Source organism: Oncorhynchus clarkii, chromosome 11 (assembly GCF_045791955.1).
Source record: "Oncorhynchus clarkii lewisi isolate Uvic-CL-2024 chromosome 11, UVic_Ocla_1.0, whole genome shotgun sequence".
Lineage (NCBI taxonomy): Eukaryota > Metazoa > Chordata > Actinopteri > Salmoniformes > Salmonidae > Oncorhynchus > Oncorhynchus clarkii.
In genome coordinates, this window is record NC_092157.1 from 15,684,877 (window position 1) to 15,710,085 (window position 25,209).

Below are 25,209 nucleotides of genomic sequence, written 5' to 3' on the forward strand. Positions count from 1 at the left end.
TCTGCTTCTGAAGCCATGGATATAGATTGGCACTGAGTCCATGGATAGTTTTTGTTCTGGCTATGACTCTGGGTGTATAGTTCTTATTCTAGATGTGGGACTTTTGAAGTTCTGACTGTGGAAAGGTTTATTGTTTTCTTAGAGGGTGTAACATTTCTGTTAATTGACAAGAGGAGACAACCTGCTGAGGGTAGGCTTTCATCTTTTCTACAGCGGGTACAATCATGCAGTCATAGCAGGCAGCTATCTGCAGGCCTGTGTGTGTGTGTGTGTGCCTGACTCTGTGTGTGTGTGTGTGTGTGTGTGCCTGACTCTGTGTGCGTGTGTGTGCCTGACTCTGTGTGCGTGTGTGTGTGCCTGACTGTGTGTGTGCGCGTGTGTGTGTGTGTGTGCATGATGGTTCTCCAATCAGGATTATGTCTTTACACAGGAATGTGCAGCTTGTCACTCTCGTCTTGAACATTTCCCTCTCAGGATGACCTGCATGTTCCAGTGAAGTCAGATCACAGTGTATGATAGGATGTGTATTTCTCGTAGCGTGCACTGTGGAGTGTGTGAAAGAGAGATACTTTAGGCCAGGGATGGGCCACATTGATGGAGTTAGGGGCCACAAAAAAATCTGAATTCATCATGAGGGGCAGCAGTGGCTTGTGGGCTTGCATACTCACATCCATACCCACAAATGCAGTCAGAGCCGGCCCTAGCCTTTTAGGGGCCATAAGTAAAAAAAAAAACGAGGGTCCCCCCCAATTGTGAGCAAAACATTTTAGCCCCCCCCCCGCTTGACAGCGGAGATAACCAAATATAAGTTTTAGAGTTCATTTCATGCAATTCTACACGTTGCCATAAGGTGGGAAGACGTTTTAGCAGTTTTTAACATGGTGAGATGGATAAACAAAATCAATGGGGGCCCCACTGTAGGTAATTCGACCATGATTTCTACAAGTTTAGATATCTGTCCGCTAGACTCATTTACCAATCTACATTTCATTGACTGTCAGTGACTGACATAACAAGATAAAAACGTCTGATGCACAACCACATTTAGACATTTCACCTTGTGTGTTCTACGATTCTATCTCTCAACAGTAAGACTCCCACTGAGTTCTCAAAAATGTAGATAAAAAAACAACATTTGGTGGTGGGATTGATTGGTGGGTCCGCCAGTTGCACATCCCTGCTTTAGGCTGTAGTAGGGTGTGTGTATCTGTCATTACATGGAGTCTATCCATATCAGCTGGTTCTACTAGTGTTGTAGTGTAATAGAGTGATTATATACACACACATAGCCAACAATAAAGGAGTGCTGTAGTTGAACATTCTCCCAGAGATCCTACCTATTGCTCTGTAGTTTTCCATACAGGGCGTTCTGGCTGTGTAGTTGACATATTGTGCTTTAAGGTTATAGGGGTTGTAGGGCCAGGTTGCTCTTGTCCTGAAGGTTTTAGGTGTCCAGCCTGGAGCGGCAGGTGGCCAGGGTGCAGTACCCTCCCCTGGGGCTCCGAGCCGCCCTGCCTCCCCGGACAGACCTTGCATACCTCACTAGCCATACACAGCCTCTCCCACACAGGACAAAAGGGGAGAGAGGGAGGGGAGCGGAGGGGGGGGGGGGGGGGGTGGAGGAGAGAGGGATGGAGAAAATAGATGTGGAGGAGAGACGGGTAGAAGGGTGCCAGAGAAAGGGAGGGGAGGGTGGCAGGTAGCCTAGTGGTTATAGAGTTGGGCCACTAATCGAAAGGTTGCTGGATCGAATCCCCGAGCTGACAAGGTAAAAATCTGTCGTTCTGCCCCTGAACAACGCAGATAACCCACTGTTCCCCGGTAGGCCATCATTGTAAATAAGAATTTATTCTTAACTGACTTGTCTAGTTAAATAAAGATTACATTAAAAAACATTTAAAAAGGGGAGGACAGATATAAAGGAGAGCGGTAGCCACGGAGGAGTGAAAAGTCAGCATAGTTTGAGAGGTGTAGACGGTGTCTGGAGCTATGTGCTTTTGGCCTTTTAGAGGTGTTGAATGTATGTCTCTTACTTGAGACCTGTCACAGTGAGAGTACAGTACCGCACTGAGTCACTTGACTAGAAGTCACCGGTATGTTTGAATAAATGCATGTGTGATCTCCAGCATTAGCAACCCTAGTTGAGTTGACGCACACTCTGCTGTTTGTGAGAGAGTGTTGTCAGATCATTGATAAACTCCAGAGACTAGGTAGATATTTGTTCACCCTCTCAAAGGCCATTCTCCATGAGCACCACCTAGCACGGCAGCACTCTGACTGAAACGCTCAGTACAGTAGTACCCTCTCCCTGTTTCTGTCTTGTTTGTCTCTCTCTCTCTCTCCCCCCCTTCGCTCTTTCTCTCTCTCTCTCTCCTCATGCTCTCTCTTTCTCCACCTTGCTCTTTCTCTCTCTCTCACTCTCTCCTCACGCTCTCTCTCTTTCTCCACCTTGATCTTTCTCTCTCTCTCACTCTCTCCTCACGCTCTCTCTCTTTCTCCTCCTTTGCTCTTTCTCTCTCACTCACCCTCCTCACGCTCTCTCTCTTTCTCCCCCTTGCTCTTTCTCTCTCTCTCACTCTCTCTCCTCACGCTCTCTCTCTTTCTCCACCTTGCTCTCTCTCTCACTCACTCTCTCTCCTCACGCTCTCTCTCTTTCTCCCCCTTGCTCTTTCTCTCTCTCTCTCTCTCTCCACACACACACACACACACACACACACACACACACACACACACACACACACACACACACACACACTGTTGAACAGTTTGTGAGAACAGAACCCCACGGAGCCATCAACTTATTTTGGTTCCCAATGATTTATTCTCCCTCCATTCTTGCACACCATCTTGTGCCAATGTGTTGTGACTGAGTTCTAACTGAATAATCCATCACTCTCTGGGACAGTTCTCGGAATGTTACTGTTGTTTATGACAGACAGTGGAATGTCTGCTCTAGGGAGGGATCAACCAATGTCTTACTCTTCAGTTACGCTCAAAGTACTTTTTCATTGGTTATTGTTTGCATATCTGGTTGTTTCTGTGGCTAGGAGTCACTTTTCTCTGTCCAGTAGTTGAAAAGGGAGTAACTGATTATAAAAAAAACGTAGCAGTTACGTTACCAGCAAAACTATTGTAATCCGATTACAGATTATTTTGAGAAACTAGATGATTACTTCTTGGATTACATTAAAATTTAGAAAGGATGCTTGTGAAAAAATACATTATGACACTTTTCTATTTTCTCAATGACATTTAATCAGCATTGAAAAAAGGCGCAAGTTTAAGTTTGTTCCACCTGAGCGAGTCTGACCACAAGTCAGAGACCACTGTGATGACACACCAAATGTGTTTGATGGATCCTTTTTGTCTTCTTCTAATGCCTCTTAGGGGGAAAGTAATCGGATTACATTCATGAGTTTAGGTAATCCAAAAGTTACGTGACAAATTACAATTTTGGACAGGTAACTAGTAACTGTAACAGATTACATTTAGAAAGTAACCTACCAACCCTGCAGTAGTATTTCAGGGTCCGGGGTTGTTGAGTTTGTTCTCTAATTCAAAAGACGTGCACTTTGTCACTCAACGATTTTTCAGTTAGTATCAGGAAGAAAGGTGATAGTGATTTGATTTTTCAGTTAGTATCAGGAAGAAAGGTGATGGTGATATGGGTCCTACTACCATCATAGGCAAAGGTGATAAAACTGATCTATTTCTCAGGACTGCACGTCATCATTATTCCCAGACATGTGGAAACCTGTCTCTTAACTGGATGGATGGAGTATGGCGTCTTTCCCTGGCCTGGGATAATACCACTAGTCTATTTCTGTTGCTTCACTCATAAATCAGAAGAACTGGTCTGAGAACAGCAGCACATTAGTAGCACAGTAGTTTGTGATGCTATTTTGTCCTGGTGTGACAGCGAGCTGCACAGGTCTTCCTGTGCAGATTATCCCAGTTTCTGCCTGTGTTCGTTTGTCTATTGCTATTGGCACAGGTCTGTGTATTGTCTGTCTGCACATGTGCAGTCCTGCGTTTTGGCCTGCTTCTCTTTTAGTCCGGAACGACATCAATATCGTTTGAGTGACAGGACACATGGAACTCCTCTGGCCATGCTATAACGTCTGTCAGAGAGTCTCAAACACACACACACGCGCACACACACACACACACACACACACAGCTGTAATCCAGCTTCTGACACTCAACGCTCCTTTTGAAATGAGCCTCCATCATATGTTCCTGTGGCAGTTAGGGCTCAAGGCGACACACACACACACACACACACACACACACACACACACACACCTGAACTTTATGACTATGTAATAAGCATTCTAGTAGTTCTCTATAGTACATGACCCCTATCTCTTAGCCATCTCTCTCCTTTCTCTATGCCATAGCCCTATATTTTCTCCCTCCCTTATTTTCTCCTATTTTTCCCAAGGCTGTTTCTTATATCTACGTTCTATCACCTCTGTGCTAGATGCCCCCTTGTTGTCCCCCATGATGAAATATGTTTGTTCGTACATTAGTCACACGCGATATCTCAGACAGCACTGGCCTGATTTTGACAAAACTTGGTTGAATGATGCAGCTAAATTTGGTATGCATGTTGCAAACACTGTCAAGACTTAACATAGGCAAGAACATTCATATTGACCTCACGGTGGCGCTATAACTTGATCTGTTTGACTCAGTGATTAAATTTGGCACACATGCTCAGGGATATGAGTCTAGCTAACCTAGACTATATCTCAAACACCACTGGCCCGATTGTGATGAGATTTGGGTGAATGATGGGTCTTGCCATAGAGATGCGTCATTTACAAAATTGCACTGATCGGCCCAAGAGGGGCACTGGATTGTTCAAGGGGGACGCAATGTTTAATTTTTCCTTGTTCTATATGTATCTTTCTCTCTCTCAATTTCTCTCTTTCTCTGTCGTGTCTCCCTGCCTCCTTAGAGAGAGCAGTATAGGAGGAGGCAGGATGGGCTGGGCTGAGCTCTCCTGGTTCCTACTGAATAATAGGGAGAAATGTCTCTTGATTTATAATTGGTTCTATTCACTCTGATGTATGAGCTGCCAAAGGAGCTAGGGGCCCCTTCCATTCCCCTCCGTCTTCTCTCATTCCTCCCTCCCTCCCTCCCTCACTCCCTCCACTGCAGCCTTGGAAGAACTCACAGGGAGTAGGTTGTATGTATGTGCAAATGTACATGGGTGTATGCACATGTGTTTTATCACTCTGTTGTTGCTGCCAATTTCCCTGCACAGCAGGAAATGCAGACTTGTAGTATATTTAAGTTTTATAAAATGTTCTACAGTTTGTCATTTCCACTTTAAACTTTCAGACTTGACTTGCCCTAACAAAATTATATCAACCCCTACAAAAATGTTTATTCATTATAATCTACGTAATAATTCAAATTTCCTGTGGATGCAGGATAATTTTTTTTCCTGTTGTAGCAAACTGGCTCAAATTAAGATCTGTAAGAATGACAAACTTTCGGAAGTGGCAAGATGGCGAACTGAACGTAGCTAAAGTTGAAGTCGGAAGTTTACATACACTTAGGTTGGAGTCATTAAAACTTGTTTTTCAACCACTCCACATATTTCTTGTTAACAAACTATAGTTTTGGCAAATCGGTTAGGACATCTACTTAAAGTAGATTAGTAATTTTTCCAACAATTGTTTACAGACAGATTATTTCACTTATAATTCACTGTATCACAATTCCAGTAGGTCAGAAGTTTACATACACTAAGTTGACTGTGCATTTAAACAGCTTGGAAAATTCCAGAAAATTATGTCATGGCTTCTGATAGACTAATTGACATAATTTGAGTCAATTGTAGATGAATTGTGGATATATTTCAAGGCCTACCTTCAAACTCAGTGCCTCTTTGCTTGACATCATGGGAAAATCAAATTTTGAAACGCCTGAATGTACCATGTTCATCTGTACAAACAATAGTACGCAAGTATAAACACCATGGGACCATGCAGCCGTCATACCGCTCAGTAACGAGACACATTCTGTCTCCTAGAGATGAACGTACTTTGGTGCGAAAAGTGCAAATCAATCCCAGAACAACAGCAAAGCACCTTGTGAAGATGCTGGAGGAAACAGGTACAAAAGTATCTATATTCACAGTAAAACAAGTCCTATATCACCATAACCTGAAAGGCCACTCAGCAAGGAAGAAGCCACTGCTCTAAAACCGTCATTATAAAAGCCAGACTACGGTTTACAACTGCACATGGGGATCGTACTTTTTGGAGAAATGTCCTCTGGTCTGAGGAAACAAAAATAGAACTGTTTGGTCATAATGACCATCGTTATGTTTGGAGGGAAAGGGGCAGGCTTGCAAGCTGAAGAACATCATCCCAACCGTGAAGCACGGGGGTGGCAGCGTCATGTTGTGGGGGTGCTTTGCTGCAGGAGGAACTGGTGCCCTTCACAAAATAGATGGCATCATGAGGGAGGAAAATTATGTGGATATATTGAAGAAACATCTCAAGACATCAGTCAGGAAGTTAAAGCTTGGTCGCAAGTGAGTCTTCCAAATGGACAATGACCCCAAGCATACTTCCAAAGTTGTGGCAAAATGGCTTAAGGACAACAAAGTCAAGGTATTGGAGGTAAAATAAGGTAAAATAATGGTTAAAAGCCTGGGTAAAAGACAAGAAAATTCATGACAAGAAAATTGTCATGAATGTCCAGTTCCCAAAGGAAATTGCAGAAAGTTCTGTATCCAATTTTCAAGGAATTTTCAAGGAGTAGCTCTCGTCGTCGATAAACTATATATCGATAACCAGTTGTTCAGAGACACGAAGGCTACTCCATGGCTATTTTAAAAATTACAAAGTTCTCGTAGAGGAGGCAAGTTATGAAACACACAATTCTAGCCCGGTTATGGATTGTAATAATACAACAAAAAATATAGCTTTTCTATCTATCTTCAAATATAACTAATTGGAACACAAAAGCACTAATTCAACATGGTGGAAATAAAAACTCAGTAAACAGATGGCACAGTATGTGTGGATGGTGTGGTGTGTTTTTTTTGTTTGGGAAAGTGTGGCGTTGAGTGAGAACGGAAATGGTTGCATATCCCAGAACCAAAGTATTGCTGTGAGCCGGGGTTGTGGGAGAGCTTTCAATGTTGTTCAGATGAGGGATATACATACTTATTTATTTATTGTCCTATCATGGTGGAACTAAATGTTTAAAATTAATTATACACGTATTTATTTATGTAATATATTATAAATATAAAGCGAACTGGATGGAATATGGGGAAAAATGCACCACATTCTTTGTCAATCTTCAACATAGAAATGCTACCAAAAAAAATATTGAAACTTGTTACAAATTATGGAGTCACGCATGATTAACCAAATTATATTTTGAAAGAGGAAGTAAAGTAGGAAAGAGGAAGTAAAACTGTTTTTGATATACTCAGAGGACCATTATTAGCATATTTTAACCCCTCCTATATAAATGGTAGATTATCGGACACGTAACAAGAAGGTCTGATTTGATTATTACTGAAACAGGATCCAAGTGGTGTATATATAAAGATCTAGTCAATTTAAAAAATTGGAGGCCAGAAATTCTAGCTAAAAAAGTTTTGTCAGATATTATTCATCCTAATCAGACAGGTTTTTTACATGGACGATACATTGGAGATAATATAAGACAAGTACTGGAAACAATAGAATACTATGAAATATCGGGGACACCAGCCTGGTTTTCATAGCTGATTTTGAAAAGGCTTTTGATAAAGTACGGCTGGAATTTATATGTAAATGCCTAGAATATTTGAATTTTGGAGAATCTCTTATAAAACGGGTTAAAGTTATGTATAGTAAGCCTAGGTGTAAAATAGTAAATAATGGCTACATCTCAGAAAGTTTTAAGCTGTCAAGAGGAGTAAAACAAGGTTGTCCACTATCGGCATATCTATTTATTATTGCCATTGAAATGTTAGCTGTTAAAATTAGATCCAACAATAATATTAAGGGATTAGAAATCCGTGGCTTAAAAACTAATGTGTCATTGTACACTGATGATTCATGTTTTCTTTTAATACCACAATTAAAATCCCTCCACAGCCTCATAGAGGATCTAGATACATTTGCTAACCTCTCTGGATTAAAACCAAATTATGATAAGTAAGTATTGGATCACTAAAAAAATAGAACTTTTACATTATCATGTCGTTTACTAATAAAATGGTCTGACGGAGATGTGGACATACTCGGTATACAAATCCCAAAAGAAAGAAATGATCTCACTCCAATAATTTTTATAGAAAGTTAGCAAAAATAGATCAGATCTTGCTACCATGGAAATGAAAATACCTGTCTATTTGTGGAAAAATCACCCTGATTAACTTTTTAGTCATATCACAGTTTACCTATTTGCTTATAGTTTTGCCTACACCTAGTGACCTGCTTTTTTTTGACCTGCTTTTTAAATTATATGAACAAGAAATATTACATTTGATTTGGAATGGCAAGTCAGACAAAATTAAAAGGGCCTATTTATATAACGAATATGAATTTGGAGGGCAGAAATGATTAAATATTAAAGCATTAGACCTCTCACTAAAGGCATCAGTCATACAAAAGTTATACTTAAATACAAACTGGTTCTCTAGTAAATTGGTAGGAATGTCTCATCCTATGTTCAAGAATGTCCTTTCCCCCTTTATTCAGATTACACCTGCTCACTTTCGGTTGTTTGAAAACAAAATAATCTCCAAAATATTGTTATTTTTTAAAAACAAGCCTTAGAAAGTTGGTTGCAATTTCAGTTTAATCCACCTGAAAAGACAGAACAAATAATACAACAAATATTGTGGTTGAACTCAAATATACTAATCGATTTAAACAAACATATTTTTCGATAAAATGTAAAAATTTAAAAAATATATATATATTTTTGTAAATTATATCATAAATAGGACTGGTGGAGTTATGTCACACATGCAGCAAACAGACATATAGAAATGTCTGCTCTACCCAAAATTACAACCAATTAATTGCAGCATTACCACAAAAATGGAAGAGGCAAGTAGAAGGGGAAAAAGTAAGGAACTTGTATGTCGGCCCTGCATTAAAGACCAAAAATGTTTCAAGAAAAGTGTGATAAATAAAAACATATACCAATTTCATTGAAGGACCAAAAAACTGACAGCTGTGCCATATAAATTGCAAAAATAGTTGGGAAGAGATTTTCAATGTACAGATTCCATGGCACATGGTTTATGAATTGACACGCAACTCAACGCCGGAGTCAATACACATCGGGATATTTAAAAAAATTATATCTTGTATTGTTTTGACTATTGCAATATTATGGTGAGCAATATGTTTGAAACAACATCAAATCACAATAAAATCACAGTATCGAATCGCAATACATATAGAATCGCAATACATATCGTATTGGCACCTAAGTATGTTGATAATATGGTATCGTGAGGTCCCTGGCAATTCCCAGCCCTATAATCCATGCACATGGCTGTACATATGTAGGATCTTTATTTGATCCAATTTCCTACAGCAGGAAAATAATCCTACAGGAACAGGAAATGTGAATTATTATTATTACTATTATCGTTATTATTAGTATTATGTGGATTATAATTAATTGAAACTTTTTGTAGGGGTTGATACATTCATCTTTAGGGTGAATTAAGTCTGACATTTTAAAGTGGAAATTACAAACTTTAGAAGCCTTTTTAAACCTTGAATACACTATAAGCTTGCATTTCCTGCTGTGCATGAAAATGCTCAGCAACAAAAGAGTGATCAAATTAAGATCCTACGTTTGTATGTTTGTTAGGTGAGTTTGCGGAGGGTTGGAGTGGTCTTGGTTTTTTATAGTCTATATGGAAACATTTCTGGAGTTAGCTTCAAGGGTTTGAATTTTGTGATGCCTCTGTGAGTATACTTTTTCTAACAGTGTAGTGTGTGTGTGACTGATAATGGGCATTAGTTTGGTGTCTTCTCTCACACACACGCTCTTACATTTTTAAATGTAACCTTTATTTAACCACTCAAGTTGGTTAAGAACAAATCTATATTTACAATGACGGCCTACACCGACCAAACCCTAACCCGGACGGCGCTGGGCCACCCTATGGGACTCCAAATCACGGCCGGTTTTGCTCCAGCCTGGATTCAAACCAGGGTGTCTGTTGTGACGCCTCAAGCACTGAGATGCAGTGCCTTAGACCGCTGCGCCAGTCGGTAGCCCCAATTGCATCAGACCTTCCATAAACAAACACTGTATAACCTCAAAACATGGTAAAATGTATAATTTTGACAACATGGAAGGTCACTCCTTACATCCATAGCTGTGTCTATGATTTGATAGTGGATACATTTCTCCTGCTCCTTCCCTCCCCTTTTTACCAAAACAGTGGCAGTGTCGTTGTTGTTTGAACTGCAGACTGCCCCTTTAACATATATCGGCCTAGTAAAGTCTTTATGAAACATCCATCCTCTCATCCCAACCTGTTGCCTGCTTATAAACTGTGTTTGATTGTAGAGAAAGTAATGCCCAGGGGGGTAGTGGGTAGGGCTCAGTCAGGTGGTGCTAGTTCCCATGGCCCGGGAGGACACACAGGAAGACATCCATCCAGTGTCCGCCAGGACCAGGAAGGAATGTGGCCGTGACAGTATGTGTTAGTTAGCCATGGCATTGTGAATGCTGCAGTAGCCCCATAATTAGCATTGGCTGGTTAATTCTGCCTTGTTATATAAAATATGCAAATGCCGTGGTGCCTAATTGATTAGAGCCCCCCCTGGGCCTGGCTTGATCTCACTTGTTAATCCCCGAGACGGCCTGGTGCTCGTTAGCGTGGATGGAGTGGATGGGCTGTGGCGGGGGGTAGCTCACTAATACTTTGTGAAGGGTGTGGGGGGGTCCCAACCTCGTTAGATGATGCTTTTGAAGTGTAATTTTCGGGGCATAGGAGCGGTTGATGTCTAGAGATGTTGAGAGGGGGGTTGTGGGTGCTCAGCTCAGAGAGAGGGGTATGAATGGGGCGTGGTCGGCTGGGTTCCACCTGCTGGAGCGGGATCATCTGCCAACCTCAGACCTCGCTGGGGGGCATGTTCAGGAATGCAGAACGTTCTGATGGAAATGCCTTGTAAAGTGTAGTGAACATATGGACTCCCTAATCTACATGACATAGACTTGTGTGTGTCCTATAATCTACATGACATAGACTTGTGTGTGTCCTATGTACCTAATGCATTTCTATCTGAACGTTTTCTAACATTGGTTGTAGCACATGGAACAGGACCCAGAACTCTCCAGAATGCTGAGGCCTAGCCATAGCATGGGGACCTGGGAGAAACTGTTTCCTGTTGACTAGAGCTCAGGTTGTTTAGGTAAAGTCTATGCTTTTAAAGCTACAGTCTAGGATGAAAAACAAAACGGCAGCCCCGCCACTTGTTTTGGTAAACAGCTGAGGGAACGGGCTAAGTAATTCATCTCAAATTCTTTACTACTATGGGATCCATTTTCCACTTGAGAGCAGAGCTGTAGCTGTTGTTTTCGTCTTGTCTTCTCCACTCAGCCCCAGCCTGACCAAAGGGCCAGCAACCAGATTGACTGAGTGAGGGGAAAATATGTTGGACACATTCAAACAACGCTCTCACACGCGCTCACACACTCACACACCCTCTCATTGACAAGACCCTGTGTCCTCCTGCTCGCCTGCCAGTTGACATCCCCTCTATTCATTTAGACCCCATTCTGCTTCTCAGTCAACCCCTCTCCAGCCCCTTCACCCCCAACCCTCACCCATCTAAGACTGAACCACACCACCACCCCACTCACCTCTCCACACTACTATCAACCCCCCCCCCATCCCTCTCACACACACACTTCTCCTCTCCTCCGTTGAGCGGCCCCCATCATCAGCTCTTCCTGGGGCCCTTCAGAGTAGTATCTCTCCTTTCTCTCTGGGAGTCTGCGGGGTCTTTGTCTGCCCACCGGCCCACTGCTTCACAATGACGCTCCACTCTATTAAGGTGCGTTCTGCCTGTTAGCGTCGCCAGGGGCAACCGGCCTCCCGCATGGCAGCTATGCAGCGCGGCATTGTGGGCCGGCGGGCCCGAGCAGAGCAGTTGAACCCAGTACTCCTCACACTTGACACCGCATGTGTTTATCTAAAGGGGGGCCATTGTGATGTTTGGATGGGGGGTAGTGAAGGACGTAAAATGGTGGGTAGGAAGAGAGAGATGGACGAGGAGGGGGGTGATAAATATTCAACAGTTCAGCTCCTCAGAAGGAGTTGCCTACCCAACAACCCTAGCCCCCTCTCCTCTCTCCCCCACCCTCCTGTGTCCTCTCTCTCCTCTCTTCCTCAACCCTCCTGTTTCCTCTCTCCCCCACCCAACTGTGTCCTCTCTCTCCTCTCTTCCTCAACCCTCCTGTTTCCTCTCTCCCCCACCCAACTGTGTCCTCTCTCTCCTCTCTCCCCCACCCAACTGTGTCCTCTCTCTTCCTCAACGCCCGTGTCCTCTCTCTCCTCTCTTCCTCAACCCTCCTGTGTCCTCTCTCTCCTCTCTTCCTCAACCCTCCTGTGTCCTCTCTCCCACCCTCCTGTGTCCTCTCTCTCCTCTCTCCCCCACCCTACTGTGTCCTCTCTCTCCTCTCTCCCACCCTCCTGTGTCCCCTCTCTCCTCTCTTCCTCAACCCTCCTGTGTCCCCTCTCTCCTCTCTTCCTCAACCCTCCTGTGTCCTCTCTCCCACCCTCCTGTGTCCTCTCTCTCCTCTCTCCCACCCTCCTGTGTCCCCTCTCTCCTCTCTCCCACCCAACTGTGTCCTCTCTCTCCTCTCTTCCTCAACCCTCCTGTGTCCTCTCTCCCACCCTCCTGTGTCCTCTCTCTCCTCTCTCCCCCACCCTCCTGTGTCCTCTCTCTCCTCTCTCTCCCACCCTCCTGTGTCCTCTCTCTCCTCTCTCCCCCACCCTACTGTGTCCTCTCTCTCCTCTCTCCCACCCTCCTCTGTCCTCTCTCTCCTCTCTCCCCCACCCTACTGTGTCCTCTCTCTCCTCTCTCCCACCCTCCTGTGTCCTCTCTCTCCCCCACCCTACTGTGTCCTCTCTCTCCTCTCTCCCACCCTCCTGTGTCCTCTCTCTCCCACCCTCCTGTGTCCTCTCTCCCACCCCTCCTGTGTCCTCTCTCCCACCCCTCCTGTGTCCCCTCTCTCCTCTCTCTCCCACCCCTCCTGTGTCCCCTCTCTCCTCTCTCTCCCACCCCTCCTGTGTCCCCTCTCTCCTCTCTCTCCCACCCCTCCTGTGTCCTCTCTCTCCTCTCTCCTCCACCCCTCCTGTGTCCTCTCTCTCCATGCCAGAAAGCAGATGGAATGTGAGTGCTCAGGGAGGAGGCTCCAGCCTAGTTTTATCCAATTAGCAGGCTTGTCAAATGAATTTATCCTGGGAGGCAGGGGGACAATAGGGAACCCAGGAACCCTGCCTGCACCACAACGAGGCTTTATCAACACACCCCTAATACCTTTCACCATGTCATACTACTAAACCCCATACTGAACGTATGCCCATAGTACTAATGCAACATCCAAGACTCATACACACTCTTTGCAATCTCCCCATCTCATACAAGAGCAAACAACATACTCAGTCATACACATGCACCCAACACACATACATACCAATGTACACATATTATAGGCCAGCCCGACCTATACACACATACTCACAAGTCATGCGTATAGACACACACAAACTACTGCAGCATAGCCGCGGGAAGTAGGAGTGATGAGGGTGCTGCAGCACCCCCTGATAAATAGTTTTATTATATGTTTTTATAAATAAAACAGTAATTCTACTAAATGTGTGATCTAGGCCTTTATTACTCCTGTATGAGCGGAGAAACATACTCTGCATCTCTGTCCTAAATCAGAGGAGCTGTCTCTGTGTGTCTGTCCTAAATCAGAGGAGCTGTCTCTGTGTGTCTGTCCTAAATCAGAGGAGCTGTCTCTGTGTGTCTGTTCTAAATCAGAGGAGCTGTCTCTGTGTGTCTGTCCTAAATCAGAGGAGCTGTCTCTGTGTGTCTGTCATAAATCAGAGGAGCTGTCTCTGTGTGTCTCTGTCCTAAATCAGAGGAGCTGTCTCTGTGTGTCTCTGTCCTAAATCAGAGGAGCTGTCTCTGTGTGTCTGTCCTAAATCAGAGGAACTGTCTCTGTGTGTCTGTCCTAAATCAGAGGAGCTGTCTCTGTGTGTCTCTGTTCTAAATCAGAGGAGCTGTCTCTGTGTGTCTCTGTCCTAAATCAGAGGAGCTGTCTCTGTGTGTCTGTCCTAAATCAGAGGAACTGTCTCTGTGTGTCTGTCCTAAATCAGAGGAGCTGTCTCTGTGTGTCTCTGTTCTAAATCAGAGGAGCTGTCTCTGTGTTTCTGTCCTAAATCAGAGGAGCTGTCTCTGTGTGTCTCTGTTCTAAATCAGAGGAGCTGTCTCTGTGTCTCTGTTCTAAATCAGAGGAGCTGTCTCTGTGTGTCTCTGTTCTAAATCAGAGGAGCTGTCTCTGTGTGTCTGTCCTAAATCAGAGGAGCTGTCTCTGTGTGTCTGTCCTAAATCAGAGGAGCTGTCTCTGTGTGTCTGTCCTAAATCAGAGGAGCTGTCTCTGTGTGTCTGTCCTAAATCAGAGGAGCTGTCTCTGTGTGTCTGTCCTAAATCAGAGGAGCTGTCTCTGTGTGTCTGTTCTAAATCAGAGGAGCTGTCTCTGTGTGTCTGTCCTAAATCAGAGGAGCTGTCTCTGTGTGTCTGTCCTAAATCAGAGGAGCTGTCTCTGTGTGTCTGTCCTAAATCAGAGGAGCTGTCTCTGTGTGTCTGTCCTAAATCAGAGGAGCTGTCTCTGTGTGTCTGTCCTAAATCAGAGGAGCTGTCTCTGTGTGTCTGTTCTAAATCAGAGGAGCTGTCTCTGTGTGTCTGTCCTAAATCAGAGGAGCTGTCTCTGTGTGTCTGTCCTAAATCAGAGGAGCTGTCTCTGTGTGTCTCTGTTCTAAATCAGAGGAGCTGTCTCTGTGTGTCTCTGTTCTAAATCAGAGGAGCTGTCTCTGTGTGTCTCTGGTCTTCATCAACCACCATCTGCTCTGTGATGCGATGGAGAGAGAGACAGGGGGAGGAGAGAAAAGAAGAAGAAGAAGAAGGATGGATTAGTATCTCTCCCCTGCCCTCTCTCTCTCTCTCTCCCCCTGTCTCTCTCTCCCCCTGTCTCTCTCTGTGTCTCTGCTGGAATTGATTGATGGAAAAAGTTGTGTTGAGGCCAGCTTGTCATCATGAGGCAGGGTATCTGCTAAGCAAATCCAGTCTGATTAATGGATCTAGAAGAGACCGAGCCAAAGATGAGGCTGCGTTTAGGGAGGCTTGACGTGGGAGAGGTTCTCATGAAATAACAAGAGTGTTTGTAAAGCCATGATAAAGCATGTGAAACACTAGTGTGTGTGTGTGTGTGTGTACAAGTTTGTTAGTCACAAGTGTGAGTTTCGTTAGTCTGTTGTGGACATGTTGCTGTGTGTGTGTCTTTCTACTACTTTGTTTTTGAGGATTCGTACCTCCCATTGGGACCCACAGGTGGTTGGTTCACTAGATGAGACAGGGGTATGTCTCTTTCCTTGCCGTGTGTGTAACCTAGCTATGTCCATCGGTTACTGTGTAGCCTAGCTATGTCCATCGGTTACTGTGTAACCTAGCTATGTCCATCGGTTACTGTGTAGCCTAGCTATGTCCACCGGTTACTGTGTAACCTAGCTATGTCCATCGGTTACTGTGTAACCTAGCTATGTCCATCGGTTACTGTGTAACCTAGCTATGTCCATCGGTTACTGTGTAACCTAGCTATGTCCATCGGTTACTGTGTAACCTAGCTATGTCCACCGGTTACTGTGTAACCTAGCTATGTCCATCGGTTACTGTGTAGCCTAGCTATGTCCACCGGTTACTGTGTAACCTAGCTATGTCCATCGGTTACTGTGTAACCTAGCTATGTCCATCGGTTACTGTGTAACCTAGCTATGTCTATCGGTTACTGTGTAACCTAGCTATGTCTATCGGTTACTGTGTAACCTAGCTATGTCTATCGGTTACTGTGTAACCTAGCTATGTCCATCGGTTACTGTGTAGCCTAGCTATGTCCATCGGTTACTGTGTAACCTAGCTATGTCCACCGGTTACTGTGTAACCTAGCTATGTCTATCGGTTACTGTGTAACCTAGCTATGTCCATCGGTTACTGTGTAGCCTAGCTATGTCTATCGGTTACTGTGTAGCCTAGCTATGTCCACCGGTTACTGTGTAACCTAGCTATGTCCATCGGTTACTGTGTAACCTAGCTATGTCCATCGGTTACTGTGTAACCTAGCTATCTATGTCCATCGGTTACTGTGTAACCTAGCTATGTCCATCGGTGACTGTGTAACCTAGCTATGTCCATCGGTTACTGTGTAACCTAGCTATGTCCATCGGTTACTGTGTAACCTAGCTATGTTCATCGGTTACTGTGTAACCTAGCTATGTCCACCGGTTACTGTGTAACCTAGCTATGTCTATCGGTTACTGTGTAGCCTAGCTATGTCCATCGGTTACTGTGTAGCCTAGCTATGTCCATCGGTTACTGTGTAGCCTAGCTATATCCATGTGGTTATGGTATTAGTCTTAGTTAGCCAAATCCAATTTTGGTTGTCTAGCCCCTAGGTGTGTGTGCTTGTGCTCTGTGTGTGTTTGTTAGGAAGCTCTTGATGTGTCCAGACTCAGTGTTAAAGTACATGTTCCAGTATGTTCTAGACAGAGCTCATGTGATCCAGCCAGCCCATTTCGATCAAAGAAAGGAGGGAAATAAATCCTGGGTGGATTAAATCCTGGGTGGAGAGAGAAGGGTAAGAGATGGGGAAAGAAGGCCAGGGGGTTCTGGGTGGAGAGAGAAGGGTAGGAGATAAGGAAAGAAGGCCAGGGGGTTCTGGGTGGAGAGAGAAGGGTAGGAGATAAGGAAAGAAGGCCAGGGGGTTCTGGGTGGAGAGAGAACAGTAGGAGATAAGGAAAGAAGGCCAGGGGGTTCTGGGTGGAGAGAGAAGGGTAGGAGATAAGGAAAGAAGGCCAGGGGGTTCTGGGTGGAGAGAGAAGGGTAAGAGATAAGGAAAGAAGGCCAGGGGGTTCTGGGTGGAGAGAGAAGGGTAGGAGATAAGGAAAGAAGTCCAGGGGGTTCTGGGTGGAGAGAGAAGGGTAGGAGATAAGGAAAGAAGGCCAGGGGGTTCTGGGTGGAGAGAGAAGGGTAGGATAGTAATAATAGTGAACAACTACAGAAGATTTTTTGCTTAGAACCCTGTTCCCACCAACCACTCTCCCCTGTCCAGCTCTGCCCCTGCGTGAGTGCATGTGTGTTTGCTGTGTGGGTGCATGTGTGTGTATGTGTGTTTTCTGTGTGCGTGCATGTGTGTGTATGTGTGCGTGCATGTGTGTTTTCTGTGTGCGTGCATGTGTGTTTTCTGTGTGCGTGCATGTGTGTTTTCTGTGTGCGTGCATGTGTGTTTGCATGTGTGTTTGCTGTGTGGGTGCATGTGTGTTTGCTGTGTGGGTGCATGTGTGTTTGCTGTGTGAGTGCATGTGTGTTTGCTGTGTGGGTGCATGTAAGTTTGCTGTGTGAGTGCATGTGTGTTTGCTGTGTGAGTGCATGTGTGTTTGCTGTGTGGGTGCATGTAAGTTTGCTGTGTGAGTGCATGTGTGTTAGAGAGAAAAAAAAGAGAGAGAGAGAGATTTCCAGTCCGGGAGCTGTGTGGACCACCCTCCTCATCTTGACAGGAAGTTGTTAGTTTAACCTGACAGGGAAGAATTTGGAAAACTTGGCAGAGAGCCACAAGGGAGAGAGAAAATCTCCCCGCTCTGCATTAACTGTTAATAGACTGACCATTACCCCTCTCTCTTTTTCTCTCTTTTTTTTCTCTCTCTCTCTCCCCTGATTTCTTGCCTTATTTCTCCCTCTCTCATATCTCATACACACAATCTACACACAAATATTCATATGAGCTCCTGCTCACACACCCGCTGCTGCACTACTAGAAACCCCCACCCCTCTCCTCCTTGTAGTCAGTTGTTCTTTGTACTGAGTGGTGAATACAGGCTCTGTGTATCCCCTTCCTCTACCTGTATCTGCTCCACCTGAAAGGGGGGAGAGGCGCAGAATGATGAAGGGAGAGGCTGATGGGTGCGGGAGGAAAGGAGGATGGGGGCTGACGGAAAAAAGAAAGGTTTTGTTTGTGTCTGGGCTGGAGTTGTGTTTCTGAGGGCGGGCCTCTGCTGTGACTAGGACCCTCACCTGGTCTCTCTCTACCTTTCAGTGGGGTGTTTGTATGTGTCTAAGTGTTTTCCACTGTGTGTGGAGGTTTGTTTATGATGTTGCCATGGAATCTGTCAGTGGTATGGTAGTTAGAGTGGTTGTTGGTTTAGTGACAGAATGTGTGTGGGAATGAGTGGATTCATATTGTTTGTTTTGAGTGTTGTAAATATGTGTATGACATTTGACCCCTCTCTCTCTCTCCATCAGGGGGTAGTGTATGACATTTGACCCCCTCTCTCTCTCTCTCCATCAGGGGGTAGTATATGGAAGATGTCTGGAACAGACTGGACTCCGTGGATGAAAAAGCGACGGGCGCGAGTGCTGTGTGCTCTGGGTGCTGTGCTACTGTGCTGCCTACAGGGCGGCGCCACTGTCACTGGTGAGTAGAGCGCTGGTCATGTCACTGTCACTGGTGAGTAGAGTGCTGGTCATGTCACTGTCACTGGTGAGTAGAGCGCTGGTCATGTCACTGTCACTGGTGAGTAGAGCGCTGGTCATGTCACAGCATCCCAACAGGGAACCAGGGATTGTCATAGAGATACTAATATGTGTATGAGATAACAGTGAACCAGGGATAGTCATAGAGATAATAACATGTCTGAGATAACAGGGAACCAGGGATTGTCATAGAGATAATAACATGTCTGAGATAACAGGGAACCAGGGATAGTCATAGAGATACTGGGATGTCTGAGATAACAGGGATCTATCTCAACTAATGTGTTATTAACGATGGAGGTTTACACCAAGTTGTTTTGCACACATCAAAAGTAAGGATTCAATCCTATGTGGGTGGAAGGAGAATAAGCTATCTTCACAGTTTGTCTTAAACATGTGTATGGCAGTGGGACTTATCACTCCCTCTCTCTCCATCCCTCCCTCTCTCCATCCATCCCTCTCTCCCATCCCTCTCTCTCCCATCCCTCTCTCTCCCATCCCTCTCTCCATCCATCCCTCTCTCCCATCCCTCCCTCTCTCCATCCCTCCCTCTCTCCATCCATCCCTCTCTCCCATCCCTCTCTCTACCATCCCCCTCTCTCTTTTTCCCATCCCTCACTCTCTCCCCCAACCCTGCCTCTCTCTCCCATCCCTACCTCTCTCTCCCCTCCCTCTCTCTCCCATCTCTCCCTCTCTCCCATCCCTCCCTCTCCCACCCCTCCCTCTCTCTCCCATCTCTCCCTCTCTCCCATCCCTCCCTCTCCCACCCCTACCTCTCCCTCCCATCTCTCTCCCATCCCTCCATCTCTCTCCCATCTCTTCCCTCCCTCTTTCCTATCTCTCCCCTCCCTCTCTCCCATCCCTCCCTCTCTCCCATCTCTCTCCCATCCCTCCCTCTCTCTCTCCTATCTTTCTGTCTCTTCTATTTCTCCCTCTCTCCCATCCCTCCCTCTCTCCTATATCTCCCTCTCTCCCTCTCTCCCATCCCTCTCTTCTCCCAGATGAAGTGCCAGTGTTCACAGAGGAGCCTCTGTCGGTGGTGCAGAAGTTAGGTGGTAGCGTGACCCTGAGGTGCAGCGCCCGACCCCCCTCGGCCAACATCAGCTGGCGGCTGAACGGGCGTGAGCTGGTTGCCGGGGCTGGTGGGGACCTGGGGGTGGTACTGGAGCCTGGCACGCTGCTCATCCCAGCCCTCACCAACCTCACCCTGGGCAGGTACCAGTGTGTGGCCAGCACCAATGCAGGGGGACTGGCCAGTGTGCCAGCCAACGTCACCGCTGCCAGTGAGTAGCTGTTTATGCATTTCTGGTTTATTTGAATAGTGAGTGAGTCTGGTAGTGTTTTTTTCTCTTCATTTTAGGCCTTTTGGAAAAACAGCGTCAATTTCAATTATCACAGTGAGCATATCATGTATCTTACAAACAGTCAGTCATAAATAAAACTGTTTGGGAAAGAACATTGTGTTGTTTAGTGTGTAGATGTAGATTAGTCAGCAAGACCTTTGTATGGTAGTGTCATCTGACTCCATAGTGGGGAGACGGGAATAATAATGTTGTATAGTAGTGTGGTGTAGTAGTGTGGTAGTGTGGTGTAGTAGTGTGGTGTGGTAGTGTAGTGTGGTATAGCAGTGTGGTGTAGTAGTGTAGTGGTGTAGTTTAGTGTAGAGGTGTAGTGCTTGGCCATCTAGTGGTGTGTAGTGTAGTAGTGTAGTGCTTGGTCATCTAGTGGTGTGTAGTGGTACTATAATGGTAGAGAAGTGGTAGTGTCTGTCAGGGGACTGAGAGGGGGTCTGCCTGGAGCAGTGTAATGTGACCCTGAAGCCAGGTGGCCAGGGGAGGGAAGGAGACCCTGGGGTCGTTGTGAATGGGACCTCCTCCCTGGCTTTCAACTCTTCTCCCCAGCTCCCCAGGACACAACCTCTCCAACAAGGGGCCAAGGTTTTGTCTAGAAGCACGGTTTTGACTGTTCCTATAGGCCTGCTTCGGTACTGCAGTTTAACTGATGCCCGGCCCAGAAAGACATGGAGAAGTCCGATATTTAAAAAAAAATGTAATAAGACACTTTAGTCATCACCTCTGTGCACAAAGCATCCATTGAATCGTCGAAGATATTAACATGTTATATTCATCCAATGTCTGCCATGTCCAATCTCTTTCTAAAACTATCTGCCGCCATTGTTGCAACCCCTATTACCAGCCTGTTCAACCTCTCTTTCGTATCGTCCAAGATCCCTAAAGATTGGAAAGCTGCTGCGGTCATCCCCCTCTTCAAAGGTAAACGATATCATAACCGCCATCGATAGAAGACAGTACTGTGCAGCCGTCTTCATCGACCTGGCCAAGGCTTTCGACTCTGTCAATCACAGTATTCTTATCGGCAGACTCAATAGCCTTGGTTTTTCTAATGAGTGCCTCGCCTGGTTCACCAACTACTTTGCAGACAGAGTTCAGTGTGTCAAATCGGAGGGCATGTTGTCCGGACCTCTGGCAGTCTCTATGGGGGTACCACAGGGTTCAATTCTCGGGCCGACTCTTTTCTCTGTATACATCAATGATGTCGCTCTTGCTGCGGGCGATTCCCTGATCCACCTCTACGCAGACGACACCATTCTGTATACTTCTGGCCCTTCCTTGGACACTGTGCTATCTAACCTCCAAACGAGCTTCAATGCCATACAACACTCCTTCCGTCGCCTCCAACTGCTCTTAAACGCTAGTAAAACCAAATGCATGCTTTTCAACCGTTCGCTGCCCTCACCCGCCTGCCCGACTAGCATCACCACCCTGGACGGTTCCGACCTAGAATATGTGGACAACTATAAATACCTAGGTGTCTGGTTAGACTGTAAACTCTCCTTCCAGACTCATATTAAACATCTCCAATCAAAAATCTAATCTAGAATCATCTTTCTATTTCACAACAAAGCCTCCTTCACTCACACCGCCAAACTTACCCTAGTAAAACTAACTATCCTACCGATCCTCGACTTCGGCGATGTTGTCTACAAAATAGCTTTCAACACTCTACTCAGCAAACTGGATGCAGTCTATCACAGTGCCATCCGTTTTGTTACCAAATCACCTTATACCACCCACCACTGCGACCTGTATGCTCTAGTCGTCTGGCCCTCGCTACATATTCGTCGCCAGACCCATTGGCTCCAGGTCATCTATAAGTCTATGCTAGGTAAAGCTCCGCCTTATCTCAGTTCACTGGTCACGATAACAACACCCACCCGTAGCACACGTTCCAGCAGGTGTATCTCACTGATCATCCCCAAAGCCAACACCTCATTTGGCCACCTTTCCTTTCAGTTCTCTGCTGCCAGTGACTGGAACGAACTGCAAAAATCGCTGAAGGTGGAGACTTTTATTTCCCTCACCAACTTTAAACATCAACTATCTGAGCAGCTAACCGATCGCTGCAGTTGTACATAGATTGGGTGGGCTATTTACAGATGGACTATCTACCTCATCCCCATACACATCATCACCTGCTCATTTATCACTCCAGTGTTAATCTGCTAAATTGTAATTATTCACTCCTATGGCCTATTTATTGCCTACCTCCTCATGCCTTTTGCACACACTGTATATAGACTTTCTTTTTTCTACTGTGTCATTGATTTGTTTGTGTTATTGGCTTGTTTATTGTTTTCTCCATGTGTAACTCTGTGTTGTCTGCATCACACTGCTTTGCTTTATCTTGGCCAGGTTGCAGTTGCAAATGAGAACTTGTTCTCAACTAGCCTACCTGGTTAAATAAAAGTGAAATAAAAAACATGTAAACCGGGAGCAACCCGAAAATATAGACGGTCCATGAATCGCCGTACGCAAACGTGAGTAGATTACATTGAAAACAAAGGTTGGACATCTTGGACACAGTCTCTAGGTCTGTTATATCTCAGTGCTCCCCACCTCCCATCTCCCCACCACACCACATTCCTCTAACGGGGGAGTTATGGCTTCGTAATTTAGGGAGAGGGCTGCTATTTTGTGAGGATGTGTGATTGTGTGTGAGGTTGTGTGTTAGACCTGTGTTTGTATCTGTGTGTGATGTTTTGTGAGGTTGTCTCTGGTATTTTGTAAGTGTGTGACTGTGTGTGTAGTGTTTTTAGAGAGTGTGTGTAGTGTTTTTAGAGAGTGTGTGTAGTGTTTTTAGAGTGTATTGTGTTTTTAGAGAGTGTGTGTGTGTGTAGTGTTTTTAGAGAGTGTGTGTGTAGTGTTTTTAGAGTGTGTGTGTGTGTGTGTGTAGTGTTTTTAGAGTGTGTGTGTGTGTGTGTGTGTGTAGTGTTTTTAGAGAGAGTGTGTGTGTAGTGTTTTTAGAGGGTGTGTGTGTAGTGTTTTAGAGAGAGTTTGTGTGTGTAGTGTTTTTAGAGATAGTGTGTGTGTGTAGTGTTTTACAGAGTGTGTGGGTGTAGTGTCTTTAGAGGGTGTGTAGTGTTTTTAGAGGGTGTGTAGTGTTTTTACAGAGACTGTATTGTGTTTTTAGAGTGTGTGTAGTGTTTGTAGAGAGAGTGTGTGTGTGTGGTGTTTTACAGAGTGTGTGGGTGTAGTGTTTTACAGAGTGTGTGTGTATGTAGTGTTTTTAGAGGGTGTGTAGTGTTTTTACAGAGACTGTATTGTGTGTGTAGTGTTTTTACAGAGTGTGTGGGTGTAGTGTCTTTAGAGGGTGTGTAGTGTTTTTAGAGGGTGTGTAGTGTTTTTACAGAGACTGTATTGTGTTTTTAGAGTGTGTGTAGTGTTTGTAGAGAGAGTGTGTGTGTGTGGTGTTTTACAGAGTGTGTGGGTGTAGTGTTTTACAGAGTGTGTGTGTATGTAGTGTTTTTAGAGGGTGTGTAGTGTTTTTACAGAGACTGTATTGTGTGTGTAGTGTTTTTACAGAGTGTGTGTGTGTAGTGTTTTTACAGAGTGTGTGTGTGTAGTGTAGTGTTTTACGGAGTGTGTGTGTGTGTGTAGTGTTTTACAGAGTGTGTGTATGTAGTGTTTTTAGAGGGTGTGTAGTGTTTTTACAGAGTGTATGTGTAGTGTTTTTAGAGAGAGTGTGTGTAGTGTTTTTACAGAGTGCGTGTGTGTAGTGTTTTTAGAGAGAGCGTGTGTGTAGTGTTTTTAGAGAGAGTGTGTGTAGTGTTTTTACAGAGTGCGTGTGTGTACTGTTTTTAGAGAGAGCGTGTGTGTAGTGTCTTTAGAGAGTGTGTGTGTAATGTTTCAGAGAGTGTGTGTGTGTAGTGTTTTTAGGGGGTGTGTAGTGTCTTTAGAGTGTAGTGTAGCTGTTGAGAAACAGGAGGTGTTTTTAGGCCAGTTGAGACAGAATCCCCTCACAAGATGAGACATGATGTCACAGTCTCCCTCTCTCCACCTCACTCACCCTCCTTACATTCTCTCTCTCTCTTTCATTCTGTCTCTTCATCCTCTCATTATCTCACTCACTTCTCACTTGTTCCCTCTATTCTTTTATTTGTTCTCATTCTCATTGTTGGATATCAGGCAGTGTATATCAGTGTGTCTCTGTGTGTCTCTGTGTGTTTGTGTGTGTGCATGTGCAACTATGTGTTTGTGTGTGTGTGTGGGGAGGGGGGGGGACTGTGTGTGTGTGTGGGGGGGGGGGGGGGGGGGCTGTGTGTGTGTGGGGGGGGGGGGGGGGGGGCTGTGTGTGTGTGGGGGGGACTGTGTGTGAGGGGGGGCTGTGTGTGTGGGGGGGGGGGGCTGTGTGTGTGTGGGGGGGCTGTGTGTGTGGGGGGGGACTGTGTGTGAGGGGGGTGGCTGTGTGTGTGTGGGGGGGCTGTGTGTGTGTGGGGGGGGACGGGACTGTGTGTGAGGGACGGGACTGTGTGTGTGTGGGGGGGGGGCTGTGTGTGTGTGTGGGGGGGGGGGGGGGGCTGTGTGTGTGTAACTTCATGCTCAAACTTCCTCCATGCAGCATTACATGTCATTGATTAATGTGTATAGTGTGAGTCATAAGGATGTATGTTCTTGTGGAACCAGACAGGCAGACGCTGTCTTTTGTGTGTGTGTGTGTGTGTGTGTAGGAAGGAAAACATTGTCTCATGGCTCCATCCTTGTAGTCCATAGCTCTTTTTCTCCTGGTGTGTGTTTGGGCTCTGGCCCTCCTGCTATCTCACTCTGAAGAGTTTTTCTGAGCTCTCTCCCACTGGAACCAAGCTGTTTTCACATTATTTAAAAGTCCCTGTTTGAATTCCTTAGTAGACAACCAACCTCCTCCTAACAGACTGACGGACAGGTCCCTAGAACACACAGCCATGCTGTGTTGTCTTAGCTCTCTCTTTATGTAGTGTTGTGGTGTCTCTCTATGTAGTGTTGTGGTGGTCTCTTTATGTAGTGATGTGGTGGTGTCTCTTTGTGTAGTGTTGTGGTGGTGTCTCTTTATGTAGTGCTGG

At 45.3% G+C, this 25,209-nt stretch overlaps 1 protein-coding gene across 1 annotated transcript in view; it reads left to right on the forward strand.

The window, feature by feature from the left end:
- The window catches only part of LOC139420263 (BOC cell adhesion associated, oncogene regulated), a 52,791-nt gene that overhangs the window by 3,257 nt on the left and 24,325 nt on the right, over window positions 1-25,209 (forward strand). Inside the window, exons 2-3 of the mRNA XM_071170153.1 lie at window positions 18,628-18,753; window positions 19,814-20,095. Coding sequence (XP_071026254.1) covers window positions 18,645-18,753; window positions 19,814-20,095 — 391 coding nt within the window. The 5' untranslated portion in view covers window positions 18,628-18,644. The remainder of the gene's footprint in view (window positions 1-18,627; window positions 18,754-19,813; window positions 20,096-25,209) is intronic.